This window comes from Elaeis guineensis, chromosome 8 (assembly GCF_000442705.2).
Source record: "Elaeis guineensis isolate ETL-2024a chromosome 8, EG11, whole genome shotgun sequence".
NCBI lineage: Eukaryota > Viridiplantae > Streptophyta > Magnoliopsida > Arecales > Arecaceae > Elaeis > Elaeis guineensis.
In genome coordinates, this window is record NC_026000.2 from 3,511,622 (window position 1) to 3,526,379 (window position 14,758).

Consider the following 14,758-nt stretch of genomic DNA (forward strand, 5'->3'; position numbering starts at 1 on the left):
TTTCTCTGTTTACCAAAAAAATAGTGCTTTTCTCCTATATAATTTTTAAAGCCTGGTTGCAAAATTCGTATTCTCTTAATAAATAAAAACATAAAATATATAAGATATAATGTGTTTAATCAAATGCTATATGAAAGCAAAACTTTCATGCACATTAAACTTTACTAAATTCTAACGCATAAGGTTGCAAACATTAGAAATTTATAACAGGGATCCGCAGAAGCCAAGTAGCAGGCCGAAGATTCCAGAGGTCTGGCCGAATTTGTCCATGAAAATTCTAAGCTTACGAACCTTGTATCCACTAGAAACCAAAATAAACATGAATACATTTAATTTATTTCATAATATTCATAAAGTTGTGCCATCGAGCAATCAGTTATTGGACAAAAGTAGTTGTATAATTATACAAAGAATATAATATAATAAAAGAAAGCGCGGACACTGTGTTCGCTTTTGTTAACCGAATCAAAACCGTCGTCTTTTCCTCTGACACTTTAAAAAGGAAAAAAAAAAAAACCCACCTTTTTCTTTAATTCCCCGCTGTATATCTTTTTCTTATGACGGCTTTCTGATTCCAATCGGAGGAAGACTTCTTGGAGCAGCGAGCTTAGGGTTTCGGCGGAGGTTCGTACAAAGCCCTCCTCGTTTGTTTTTATTATAATTTTTGTTCTTTCGACGAGATTCTGTTCGATCTCTCGTTGGGAAGCGCAAATCCGTGCAGGACTTCCGTGATTAGATGCTTCCTCCGAATCTTTCATTTATGCAATATTGCAGTGATTTTGTTGTCCAATTTGTAGTTCGGAATTTATTTTTCAGGATTTGATGGTGGGCACTTCGAAATTTTTGGAAATTGCGGCGATACTTGAGCGATTAGTTTTGGCGAATTATATATGGATATTTGATGTTTGTGATGGATGCAATTGAGTCGGATCTGATGAAGGATTCGGAACTTGAAGAATTCTCTGTTTTTTTTTCCCGAAATTTTCGGCTTTTTTAATGGAGAGGACAAGGCGGATTGCCAAGAATCGAATCGAATCGATTCGTTCTTTCCTTGTTTTGGTAGAATCCATTCTTTCTTTCCTTCAAATCGATGTTTTTTTGAGATTGATTTGGTGATTCCGTCTTTATGGAAGCATACAAAATATTTACGATGAATTCATCGTAGGTGTTAAAAAAAATTCGTTTTTTTGAGTTTTTTTATAGTAATTTGAGCTCTCCTGCACGTGGTTCTTAATGGCTCTTCTCAAAACCCTAGGATCTCCTCAATTTTCCCCAGAAATAGTTTAAATCTCTCCCGTGCCTCGAATTACGGTTGATCCCCAGGCATAGCCGTCGTTGCAGGCTTTTTACCTTGTTTCCGTTTACTGTTTTACCATACGTAAACCACGCCTTCCTCGCTGCCTAACATTCCCCCACTCCATTAAATTCCCTTCCTTTCCAGTGCGAAGGGTTTTGGAAGGAACCCACCCGACCATGGCGCTCTCGTGAGAAGGACAGAAGACAAACAACCAAAACATCGTTTTTTATGTAATAAAGAAATGGGTAGAATACACCATGTCATCCATTGTTTAACGCAGCCTCTGCGGTTATTCCGAACCTCCTGCCGGGAGTCTTTGTATGGTCTGGCTCAGAAGGCAGACATCGCTACCTTTCTCGTTATCCAACGGCCTCCCGGTGCCTGCCATCCACGTCGCCTGCTGGAAAATCCGGCCCGATCTGCGTGATTTGGCCTTCTTGCAATGAAATCAGAGTGCCCACTTCCCGTTGATAGCTGCATTGCCCAATTCCCCCCTATTCAGATCTCCCTCTCATCATCTTTTATGGGTTTGTGAACAAAACAGCTCCTTTTTTTTGTTTTGCTTTTTTGTGTATGGGTGTCTCTTTTTCTCTTTCTAGCCTTTGTTTTGTAGAGAAATCTTTTTGCTTGATGTTTCAATTCCCCTCACTCGAATAGTGTCTATTTGTGGCAGATCTGAGGATCTGGTGCCATCGCTGCAGACAGTTTGGTTTATGAAGTGTCCATCAATGTGGTTTGATTTGGAGGGGATTGTCGATGGATGTTTGTAAAACCGAGCATCCAGGGGCTGTGATGCAGCAGAAGACAGCCCAGACGGAAGATAACCGAAGGCTGCCGTTGGTCCCTTCTGAGAAGAACAATGCCGCCCCAGCCACCCGCAAGCTGCGGTCAAGGGAAATTGCTTCAAGGTACAAGTCTGGGATCTCCTCAACTCCTCTTTCAACTCCTACCACTCCGAGGCGAGGCCCATCGACGTCCCCCATGCCAGGAACTTCACTGCCGAAGAGATCCCAATCAGCAGACAGGAGACGACCCTCTACACCGTCAACAAGGTCCTCTGTGCCTTCTTCCCCATCATCTAGGCCTTCCACACCCTCTTCCCCATCTTCAAGGTCTACCACACCAGTGCGTGATGTGGTGACTGAGATGCATAACACTTCACGGCGGTTGCTCAGCAGCCGGGCTCCCGATGGCTTGTGGCCTTCAATGCGGAGTCTGTCTTCTTCTTTTCAGTCAGAATCTGTTTCAGTTCCTTTCAGTAAAAGAGACAAGGCGGTTACAAGTGTCTCTTCAGATCGCACATTGAAGTCCTCCGCCAATGTGGCGGCAGAGAGGAAGAGGACTCCTTTGAGAGGGAGGAATACCTCTGAGCAATCGGAGAATTCTAAGCCTTTGGAGAACTCACGGGCAAGGGTCATGGATCAACACCGTTGGCCTGCTATGATTAGTGGGAAGGTGTCTGCAAATGCCTTGTCAAGAAGTGTGGATTTCACTGATGGAGTCAAAAAATCTCAATCTTCATCAATTTCGTCTCGAGGAATTTCACCAAGGAGAACACCTGCATCTGATAGTGCTGGTAGTGGCCTCCAACACTCATTAAGTGAGGTGGCAAGGCGGCCGGCTGTTGATGGAAGTGGAAGAGTACAGCGCGATATGAGTTTAAGTGTAAATAACCCTTCACATCTTTCAGGGAGATCTTCGTCAGCAACACACCCTAGTAGGACTCAGTCATTACCAATTCAAGCTTTATGTCGCCCTTCATCACCGAATAAGGCTTTATCAGCAACATCCTTAGCTAGGGGAATGCTGAGTCCATCCCGATCAAGACCATCAACGCCAAGACCATCGAGTCTACCCCGGTCAAGACCATCATCCCCTGTGTCCTCATCTAGCAGCACAACTAGTCGAGCAGGTGTGACATCCTCCACATTCAACTATATTGTTGATATGCGGAAAGGAAAGAAGAATGCAAGCCACATAGAAGATGCCTATCAGCTGCGGTTGCTGTGCAATAGGGTCCTGCAGTGGCGCTTTGTCAATGCCCGAGCAGATGAGACTCTATCCATTCAGAAAATGAGGGCAGAGGTAAGGATTTGATGCCTAAGAAATTAAATTCTTGTATTACTGTTATACTGATATATGAAAAAGATCATGCACATTTCTGGATCTTTTGTTCTAGAGGTTTGCTTGGCATATGAGATAGTGAACTTTGTTAGCACTGGCATTCTTTCCAGATGGATTTATTTGGAGTGATACATAATGCTGCATGCATGGAGTCACTCTTCAGTCTGGTTTCTGACATAGTGTTTTTCACCTTTTATGCAATTGGGATAGCATCTGAGCTGATTTCTGTACTAAAAATTCTTACTTATGTGTGCAGTTAGTTAATTAATGTACAGCGATCTATCATTACTCTCTTTCATGCACTTCAGTTTCGGCGATCACCGTCTTTCATGCACTTTAACTTCCGTTCTGATACCTGTTTTTGAGTGTTATGAGAACACAAATCGGCTATCCTGTAATCGATAGAATAGAAAGAAGAAAATTTTGTCTGATTGTATAAATTCTGGCTTCTTTATTGTTGTGCATTGAACTTTCAAGTTTGGTTCTTGTATGACTACACAATTACCATTGTTACAGTCGAGCTGCAATGGACTTTTTGTTGCCAATTGGCAGGGTAACATGATTATTTTAAATTTGATCTCCTGAAACAGAATATCCTATACAATGTGTGGAATACAACTTCAAAATTGTGTGATTTTGTTACCATGAAGAGGATTGATGTGCAGCACTGGAGGCAAGAAATGAAGTTGGCCATGATTTTGAACGAACAAGTAAGATGAATGGTGACTTATCCAATGTTCTAAAACTTAATTTTGGCTGCTGTTTGATGATGATTTTTATCTTAAGTGTTAGTTATTCTGTCATGTTTCCTTTCATAGTATATAGATAGACAATATATAATGTTGATTTGCAGTCAAAAACTTTAAAAGATTTGAGGAATAGTAAATTTACGTTTGGCAAACAATCTGAACGTAGCTGCAGTTTTCACAATTAATTACCCATGTATGTGTATCTTTTGAACCAAAACACTTGCAATTTTGAAAAACAAAGTAGAAGTTGGTATATTAACTACAAGTTGAGAAAAGAAGTAGCTTATGTTAGATATGTTTTCATAGATGAGCTCCTGACTTGTGCGCTCTTTTTGTTTATGGACTATATCAGAATGTGTTCCATTGGTAAGTACAAGATCTATTGATGTGGAACTAGTTGACTTAAGGTAAGTACTAGCATACCCATATTGTTTAGGAACAAATAAATGGTGTGCTGTACCATATCGAGTAGAGTAATGACACCTGCTGAATGAAAATAGTTACGATCATTATTAGAATAGGAAGCCTAATTTGTTGAGACGAGATTGCTTATAAGGTTAGTCATTGAATGATGTCATATTTTGAATATTCACAAATGCATCATGCATCCAGAAACATCTCAGATGTGCATGTTGATGTTTAGAGCTGCATACATCACAGAAATAAAATTCAAAATAAATTGTAACAACTTTGTATCGTTGATATAGTATGATACTTGAGATTCATTATCAGCTTACATAACAAGATTTATAGCTGTACCTGTTACTGAATCAATGCCAACTTCAATGCTTATGGCTTGCTAGATTTTTTGAGGCAGCTTTCTGAATTTGCTTTGGAACTTTGGCATGACAGTATTCTTGAATGGCCATTGGGCCTTGAATGATATCCAGCTTGGTCTCAAGCTTGTATATAGCCAAATTTTCTTCATCTTAATGCTGAGGATCTAGTTCATGCCCTCTTGTACTCCACTGGTTTTCAAGGAGTGCTTCTGGGCAAGCTGCCCATTTTACCCTGAACGAATACCATGGTTATTGGCAGCAATATTGAGCTGACATCCCCAACACCACATAAATGCTATAAGTTTATGCAGACAATGTCATTATCTTAGTCAGATGACCAAGCATAGAAGATGATAGAATTGCTGACAATTGAAGTTAACATGTATATAAGCTACCTAATGAATGCATTGCTCCATTAAGAAATTATGAACTATATAACTTTGTAATAATTCTTATTGTAAATTAAGCTTGAATTGGCTAAGGGTCCAATTTCATTCAAATCCATTCATAAGTACCATAAATCTAATCACAAATACCATAATCAGCTTGCGGTCGGCCTAAATAGGCTTGTGCTATAGTGTCCCGTAGTTTACCTAGGCCATGGGTTGGGTCTGCTCTGATACCCATTGTAATGATCCATGACCTCATCTATAAGGGCTATATAAAAGATGCTATTTAGGCTCCTTGGCTCTATATAAGTATCCGAGATCTACTCAGTGTATAGTCAATATGGAACTAAACACATGCTTGAATAGGTCCTCACAAATAGGCATTGTATAGTAATGTGGTTTCTACTGCTGACAACCATGTTTCCTACAAATTTTGTTAATTAACCCCATTTTGTAATAATGGGGTGGTTGAAAGGATTGGGGGATGTGATGAAGCACTTTGTTTCTATTCTTATAAATAAAGAGTCTCTAGGTTAATTTTGATCCCTTGACCGAACATTTCAGAAGTTTCCTCAGCAAATTGCTACCAAGTAGTGGAAGATGCAGATGTGGGGTTTTGTGCCTCAAGCCCCAAAAGTTGGTTGAAATCTTAAAATATGGTGCTAGAATGAATTTGCTAAACTTTCTGGTCAATTTAATAAAAAGGAATAATCTCTCAGAATTGTTTTGAATTGTACATGGGAACATTCAAAACTTGCAGCTCATAATATTTGATTTAAGCTTTATGATATTTATAAAATGAATATGAACAACCGGAATAATTCTTATTTGTGACAATGCTACCCTTTTTTTCTTATTTATTTATTTGTTTCTTGCACTATGATCATGACCATAGTCGAATTGAAGCTTTTGCATGAAATTGTTTGATGTAGATGGCATACCTTGAAAACTGGGCAGCATTGGAAAGAGAACATTGTAATACTTTATCAGGTGCAACTGAAGCTCTAAAGGCAAGCACGCTGTGCCTTCCGGTTACAGGAGGCACAAGGGTATGTAAATATTGAGAATGCTAATATCAGAATGATTTTTTGCCCTTTTATAATTTCAGATCGTCAATAATGTTTTCTAATAATTTCAAATTATAAATAGTTTTTTCTAATGATTTTTAAGGAACGGCATTGAATTTATTAATAACATGTTATTAGTTCAAGCAATGCACCATAATATGTTGATCATCCTGCTTATACAGGCAGACATGCTTTCTATGAAGAATGCTGTTAGTTCAGCAGTTGATGTCATGCAAACCATGGGATCATCTATCTGTTATGTGCTATCAAAGGTGAGATTTAATACAACATGCCACTTAAAGTCCAAATACATTGTTTTTATTCTTTCCCTTGCTTTAGAACCTGCCATAGAACCAGTAAGGTCCTCCTATACAAGTCCTTAGGAGATTGTATTGAGTTGTTTGATTATTTATTTGTGTAAATAATTTTATTAAGGAAACACTTAAGCAATAAACAATGTATTTAAATAAATTAAGAAAATGAAGTGGCTTTTGATAGTGGTGATAGGAATTTGTGCTATATAATATATTGCTTCATCCCTAATGCATTGATTGTTGGGCTATATAATATTATGTAAAGTTTTTCGGACCAAAGATCGCTATGTTGGTATTAGGGTTGGTGACGGTTGCCTGGCGATATGGTTCGGTATGGTACCATGCTATTCCATGGCAAGCCCATATAGACATAGTAAAGCCTGAAGGGGGGGGGGGGGGAGAGGCGGGAGAGAGAGGGAGAAGGCTGGCTGAGGGTCGGGGAGGGGTGCAAAAAGACAGAGGAAGGGCTATACATTTTGGTTCTTTGTTTCACTCAAAATAGGGGATCCTGGGGGGGGGGGGGCTTTTTTATTTTGAAAAGATTAAGTGAAGTCAGCAATCCTCTTGCCTACTTCACTTATTTTTTTTTTAAATAAAAAAAGCTGACCATTGAGTGAAGTTGAAAAGATTAAGTGAAGTCGGCAACCTTCTTGCCGACTTCACTTATTTTTTAAAAAATAAAAAAGGCTGACAATTAAGTGAAGTCAGCAACCCCCATGCCGACTTCACTTAATTTCTTCAAAATAAAATGGGGCCTTCTTTAGGACCCCTGTTTTGAACAAAACAGAGAACTAGAGGGCGAAGCTCTTCCTCTGCCCCTCCTTGCCTTCTCGGCCCTTCATCGGCCTCCACCATTCTTCTTCCTCTCTTTGTCTCTCCCCCTCTCTCTTTTTTCTTCTCTTTACTTCTCCCTCTCTTCCTCCTTTATTAGTTTCTTGATGTAAAGGCTAGAACCATCCCAATTCGCTTTTGGTACAGCTCGGTACGCCTTGGACCAGGCAGTTCACAATGGCACTATTGACCTTTATCAGGACTTTTCTTTTGTTTACAAAGAGCTAAATTTTAATATTATTTATTGGATGTTTCATTGATTTGCTTTTTTGTAGTGATTGTTTGTTCTTTCAATCGATGAATCTCTTAATTCTGCGGCATTAATTTCACTAGTCACGTCACTTGCATTTTAGAGGGCTCTTTCATATTTGCTACAACAGAATTTCTTGTGCTATTAGTGGAACTTCACTATTATTTAATGAAATTCTCAAATAACAAGCAAATGTAGAGAATAAACTCATTATGTTGACTAAAGTGGGGATGGCATTTTATCTAGCACCATAAAGATGGTTGAGACTATGAACTCAGACGACATTACCGTTAAGGCATATTTGTCTAACTCCATACCTTAGTCAACTAGGAGAAAGAATCCGGTTTGAGGAGTCTTGGTATTGGACTAGGAGCAGTGAAAGTCATCTGGTTTTTGCTTAAGTGGCCAGACCTGTGACCCACTCAGTTCAAGCCAAGCATTTTAAAATTGGAGCATGACATCCTCTTAGTGGATGACAAATACCAAAATGATAGAGATCTTGGTTAATCTCGGCCAAGATGGGAAGTTGGGACAAATAGGGAGGGACTGAGATATTTCGAGATATCCGCAGATATTAAGGTGAACCAAGATCTTGGAATCCTGGCTAATACAGCTATCCTGATTCTATCTCCCATTTTCAACATTGATTTGAATGTCTAGTATTATAAAAAAAAGACCATTACAACTGAGTAAGACATATCAGCCAAGGCCAATATTTTGATTTCATATTGGCTGATATAGCAGGATATAATGGTTTATATTGGCTGAGATAATAAGGGCGGAGATATTAATTAGTTCTATTGGTGGGTGCCTGAGATTGACATAAACCTAATGACTTGACCCAGATGAAAACCTTGGTTCAAACCATGAGTATGATTCGCTAATGCCAAGATGGAGGTAAGTAATTGATTTTTTTTTTTTTTTTTGACTCTTTGCCTCCATTCGGAAAATAGGCCAGTAAACTTGTGCTTCTTAGCTGCAATTACTTTGGCTTGTCAGTCTTTCAAACTTCGCAAGTTACTTTTTCTTTAATTTTTAGATTAAGATAGCAGGAACAATGAAAGTAGTGAACTTATACAGAATTTAATAAATGTGGAAACAATAACTATGAAAAAACATGATTAAAAATTAGCTAATGATTTTTTATTTATAGCTATACTTTTAGAACAAATATGTTATATACTAAAAGAGATAGACTACTCCCCTTGCGGTAGGTTTTGACCTTTGATTCCATCAGGGCAGAATCAATGATGGGCATGTAACTGAGGATGCATATTTTCTATCATGATCTATAAATTTAAAATACCTTTAAAATCCAAAATACATTTTGAAGTTCATTTACCTATGTATCAAGTGGATAGAAAATGGACAATATTAATGGTGCTTATCATCACATCATCATCATGATTACCATCATCCAACCATTTTCCCTTCAAATGTGGTGTTGGCTATAAAAAATGGTTCCAAGGTGAGAAGAAATTGTGGAAGGATTGATCAAGTCTTATGTCTGATTTTAGGCTTAAAGTTGACTATCCAAACTTGGTCCAAATTCCTAGGCTAGACAAATTTAGGCAAGAGATGATCATGCCATGAAATTTATATGGCAAGTTGGTGAACTAGATGCTTGAACTTAATGTTTGCATTTTTGGCTTATACAGCCAAGAAACAACCCTCCAAAGTCCCCCTAGACTTGCGAAGAGTCTATATGAAGGGGTAAGATTATGACTTTTTATATAAGAAGTTATATTCATCTCAAAAGCACAAGCTGAAGAGCCATATATAATGTACTATGCATGGTTCACTGTAGTGGATTGTACCATCATGTAACTGGAAAAATACCACACTGTACCGATAGCAAATTGGTTGCCGGAATGCACCTGTGTCGACATCATACCAGCATGTACTGGTATGGATACTGCAATCGGTACTGCAAACCTTGTTACTATGAAGGCCAAATGGTACTATTAATGTGTTAAAGCAGGGGATAACACAAAATTTTGCATCCCCACCTTTGATTATGAACTACACATTTTAAAGTATCAAAATTTAATTTAATTGTTTTGGTGCTTCAAAACCATAAATCCTATCAAAACATTGTAGTGAGCCATAAAATTATTTGCTAGATGCATACGTAAATGACCTTCAAAATATGCAATTTTTGATTTCTGGTTATATGTTGTAGTTCATGAGCGGTGCACTCAATTTAGAACACCATCATGATTTTGGATGAGCAGGTTTGAGGCTTCAGTCCTACTGGAAGGAGAATAGTTTATCTCATAACATAATATATTTCTGGCATTTTCTTTGCTACAAGTCAGAATTAGGCTCCAGCAACTGATGGATGGAGGATAGTCTATTTCGTAACATAATATATTTGTGGCATATTCTCTCTTACAATTCAGTCTTACTGGAAGGAGAATAACCACCTGATAACATAATATATTTTTGGCGTACTCTGTTACAAATCAGAATTTCAGCTTCCGCCCGTTTCTGTGCAACACTATTGAACTCATGTTCAAGAGGAGTTTCATATAACATATATCAGGCCTTTGTCAGTTGAATTCATAAATTCATGTTGACCATTGTATAATGCATGCATTGTCTCTAGTGAAAGTTGGTTGGGCTTTGCCGACTCCTCTCTCTCTCTCTCTGAAAAATGCATGTGTTGGTAGATTAAGTGAGTTTTACTGGGAAGGTGGGCATGTATACAATAGGGAATTTTTTACTATACCTTGGGTAGATATATAACAACAAATAGATGAACATCTAACCATTATGCTTATGCTTGTAAACACGTCATGCACAGTGCTGTTGTCCTTTAAAGGTGCTTAAGGACTCCTGTTACTGTTGGTATGTTTATGGAGTCATGAATGTGAAATCTTTGTTACAATGCAACAAAAATGGCAAATTGAAAAAATAATATTAATTAGAATGCTTCACTTGATGTGTTGTGGGAGGTAATTGAGGGACCTGTGAGTTAGTTACTTTACAATTGGCATCACTGGAGAACATCAGATACCTTTACCCTTGACATCACTGGTGAGCATTTTCAGTTCAGATGCTGCTTCCCATTTATGATGGAACATTTAAAGTGGGTGATTTTTTAAACACATCAAGCACTAGATTTGAGGACTTCTGTCTTGATGTTGATGTGTTGTTATGCAGCAAAATTGGCGAGAGAACAGTCTGGCTATTCTGGACCTGATTTTTGTAACTGTTTTTTGGGTGGGGTTGGGGGATTAGAGGTTTGATGGTTAACTTGATTACCTCTATCTTTGGCTTCATTAGAGAGCACTGTTAGTTCAGATGGTGATCCCATGTCAGAGGAATCTCCAACTTTATTTTTTCTTTTTTTGATCAAAATAGTGGGAGAAACCACCAGGCATTTTGTCTTATTAGACATTAAATGGGTGCAAAAGAAAAGGAAAAAAAAAAAAACAGAAAGAAAATGAAGGACAAATAAAAAAATAAAAAAAAATAAAAAAACAGATGTATAGAAATGGGATATGAGCTTTCAGTTTATTCTGAAAAGTCTATCAATTTCTTAGCAAAAGAGGACGGAAAGTTAGCCAAAGGTTGTGGAGGCACCTAGAAATGTCTCCATCATATCATGCTCTCAGACATTTGGATTAATGAATTGCAAGTATGCTTCAATTTTTAACTGAGCAATATATGCATTACTTCTTTGCTGATATGATTATGAGTTACGACTCACTAAGGGCTGAATGTTAGGAACGATATGCCCTTATATGCTTCCTTACAGATCGGATGTTCCTTTTTGGTAGTTGCTGGTTTAATTTTGACATGTTCTAGGTGATCTGAATGTCATTGTCAGTAACTCTGATGGCACTTGACTTGGGAAGATGAATATCCAATGTGCCTACTTTTGGAAAAGCTAAAGAAGTTTCTAAGTTATTCGCTTCAAATTTCTTTCTTTCTTAAAATGTGAAATCATAAGCCATTGAATCCTAGCTGGATTATGGTGCTTTTTTTAAGGTTTGAACATTGACTCATGACCTGAGGCTAAATGTTTTGCAGGTAGAGGGCACAAAAGCTCTGGTTTCTGAATTATCAGGTGTTGCAGCCAAAGAAAGAGCGATGCTTGATGAATGTAGAGAATTATTAGCTTCAGCTGCAGCTATGCAGGTATATAACAAGATACGCTCATAATGCACACAGAAAGCACATCTTAAATTAATTATATTGGAAGAAAGCACAATCACAGATACATTCCTGTATCAGCTACCATTCTGCTATTGGCTGCACAATGCTCAAGTTATATCAATTTTTTCTTTGTTTTATGTTTTCTTATTCAATATCTGTGAAGCAATTTCTGTTATTTTAGTCACGCACTGAATGCTAGCATTGTTAACTCGCTAATGCTGACTCCCATGGCAACAAGCATCCTTCTTATTTATCGGTAGAGTAGAAGGATTATGTCATATAGTAGTTACCAGCACTTAACCTTCTATTATGAGGGGTGGATAAAGGATCAGAACATAAAGTGCATAAGTTTCTATAAACAAATTATTCCTATTAACCTCATTCTAGTTTATAAGATCCCTCTAAGATTGCACTAAACAAAAGCAAACATGAATCTGTCTACTAATGAGACAACATGAACAATACTGGTCATATGTTTTGGTAAATCTTGTCACTTCCCAACACCGGTTGATGCTATTTGAAACCACTTTCTCGAAAGGGCTTTTAATTTAATCGTCTTTATGCCAAAGTCCATGCTTTAAGCCAATGGCCTCTGGCTGATCTAGAATTGCATTTACACCTGGGAAAGCTTTGCTGGAGTTGCAAATTTAAGGCGTTTTGCTACATCACTGTTTCTTATAACTTCCCAATATCAAAAGGGAACCAAGAGAGCCACCACTAAAGCTATCATAACCCAGGAATTTGGCGTTGGTCTCCATTTTGTTTTTAGACACAACATTCCTCAAATGGGGGTTGGCGATGATCTTTTGAGTGTTCAGTGTGACAAGAATTAGGTGCTTTAGGTTTTATTTTTGTGAGGTGCTACTTTATTCTGTACTGCTGTTGATTATTCTATGTATGTATGAGATACTGGCTGCTATTTGTGAGGAAGAAAAGGATCCAGGTTCCATGAATATACTTTACGTGATTATCAAGCCTACCAAACCCTAGGCACTGCATCAGTAATAATAATATAAGGCTCATAATAATATGATCCTTATTTTTCTCTACTTCCATTTTAGTAATAAATGCAGCAAAATACACAGTTTGCATGTTAGACATCAGACTATTTTTTTTTTTAAACTATTATTCAGAGAAGATCAAACTTTGATAGGTTCTTACAATTTTTGGAGGAAGATAATCGTGAATCATACTAAAAATTCATTTACATGATCTTCATGGATTTAAAATAGAAAGCAGCACTTCAGCTCAGGAAATTTGGCTTTTTAAGGTTTTAAGCATTTTAGACATGCTCCATGGGGTGCTCTACTGTTTTGCCTTTTCTTGGGGTCCTAAAGGGTCCATATCCATGCCTTCTAGTTGGGAAAAAAGGAAGTCAGTCTCGCTTGTTAGTCATGTGATTTGAATATTGTGTTCACACCATCATCCCATGGATGAAGTCATATGGTTATGCACGTTTCTGTGCACACACTCGATAAATGCATGTGAAAATAAGAAATCTCAGTTGATGATCTTCCAAAAATCAGGTGCAGGAGGCTAGCCTTAGAACACATCTCATACAGTTGAGACACGACGCATGTAAGCTGGAGTAGCCCCACAGGTCAGTTAAGCAACCTCCAGTGATGATCAGAGCCCAGTGCTCTCTGTGGCTAACATCTTACTATCGGTACAGATAACAACATCTGTTAGGCTTAGTGACTGTAAATTTGTTTACTGTGGGTGGTCACATTCGTGTTGTTTCTTTCCTTTTTTTTCTTTTCGTTTTTCCTATCTTTTTTCTCTTTATTCTCTTCTTCTTGCAACAGGCTGAGCTATATTCTTTCCCCATGTAATTTTTTAATCACACAAATGGAAAGAAAAAGAATGCAGTGAAATGAAAGCTAAAGGGTAAAGGAGTCATGCACAACGTGCTTGTTTTTTTTTCCCTTTCTTGAAGCGTAAATTGTTTGCAAATAACCTAAAGATAGTTCCCTTGCTGTGCATTTAGTTGAGATTATTTTGATCTTTCTTTCTGTCAACAAGTGACCGTTGGCACGGGCCAGCTGGGTCATGATGATTTCTAGCACGATTTGATCTGACTCTTTATTTTGTTGTTGATTTTGGATGGAGCTACATCTATCATGATGTCTTGGCCACATTGACTTTGCTAGCAATTCTTTTGATCTATATAACAGAATCTTGCAATTGCATGCTTTGCATGATTTGATGTAGCAAGTATTGAAACTGAATTTTTATCCTTTTTTTAAAGAACTTCTTTGCCCTCTACGTGCACCTATGCCATTCTCTTTGGGCGGAAGAGCTCATGCACTGGAGCCTGCTCTTAATTTTCTTGCTTTAGAGACCAGTCTTTCATAACCTTATAGATCAAATCAGACTCCATCGGCTAGACCTCAACTTCTTGAAGCACTTTTTGAGCATCAGATATGGAAAGGTGTCTCGATCCAAAGAAACTCTTCTGTGTTCGTGCCCGGTATAAGTACATATTATTATTTAAACATTTGTGTTTTTTTTTTTTTTAATGTATGCTAGCTTTCTTTCTCTAAGGAAAGAACTATAAATACTTTAGGATTCTAGAATTCTTTTCATATTATGACCTTAAAGATTTTCTAAATCCATGGAGTTCCATTTTAAATAAAGATTATACAAGGACCCTATGAGATGCCTTTTTTTTTCTTCTTCTTTTTTATAAATAGCAAATGCCGGATCCTTCTTTCTTGATTGCTTTTCCTCCTTTAGTTACATGTTGGAATACATGCCATTAGGAGCTCTTACATTTTTCCCCTTTTTTAAATTT

General features: G+C 37.7%; 1 protein-coding gene across 3 annotated transcripts; it reads left to right on the forward strand.

The window, feature by feature from the left end:
- The first annotated feature begins 464 nt into the window (after positions 1–464).
- LOC105050743 (AUGMIN subunit 8) lies at positions 465–14,430 on the forward strand. 3 transcript variants are annotated; one of them, XM_073262136.1, is made up of 8 exons: positions 478–624; positions 1,442–1,824; positions 1,971–3,382; positions 4,012–4,131; positions 6,271–6,387; positions 6,588–6,677; positions 11,839–11,946; positions 14,213–14,430. In XM_073262136.1, the coding sequence occupies exons 3-8, from the start codon at positions 2,054–2,056 to the stop codon at positions 14,300–14,302; spliced, it is 1,854 nt and encodes a 617-aa protein (XP_073118237.1). In that variant the 5' UTR covers positions 478–624; positions 1,442–1,824; positions 1,971–2,053; the 3' UTR covers positions 14,303–14,430. The 3 variants fall into 3 exon arrangements, with proteins under 3 accessions (XP_073118236.1, XP_010929174.1, XP_073118237.1); XM_073262135.1 differs by lacking the exon at positions 1,442–1,824 and having other exon boundaries at positions 465–624; positions 14,213–14,429; XM_010930872.4 differs by lacking the exons at positions 1,442–1,824; positions 14,213–14,430 and adding an exon at positions 13,491–13,870 and having other exon boundaries at positions 465–624.
- The last annotated feature ends 328 nt before the right edge of the window (positions 14,431–14,758 follow it).

Excerpts from the sequence above, each read along its gene's own strand:
- LOC105050743 (XM_073262135.1), top strand. The coding sequence starts at position 2,054 with ATGGATGTTTGTAAAACCGAGCATCCAGGGGCTGTGATGCAGCAGAAG. Across the intron at positions 4,132-6,270 it reads CCATGATTTTGAACGAACAA|ATGGCATACCTTGAAAACTG; the intron begins GTAAGATGAATG and ends TGTTTGATGTAG. Across the intron at positions 11,947-14,212 it reads CTTCAGCTGCAGCTATGCAG|AACTTCTTTGCCCTCTACGT; the intron begins GTATATAACAAG and ends CTTTTTTTAAAG.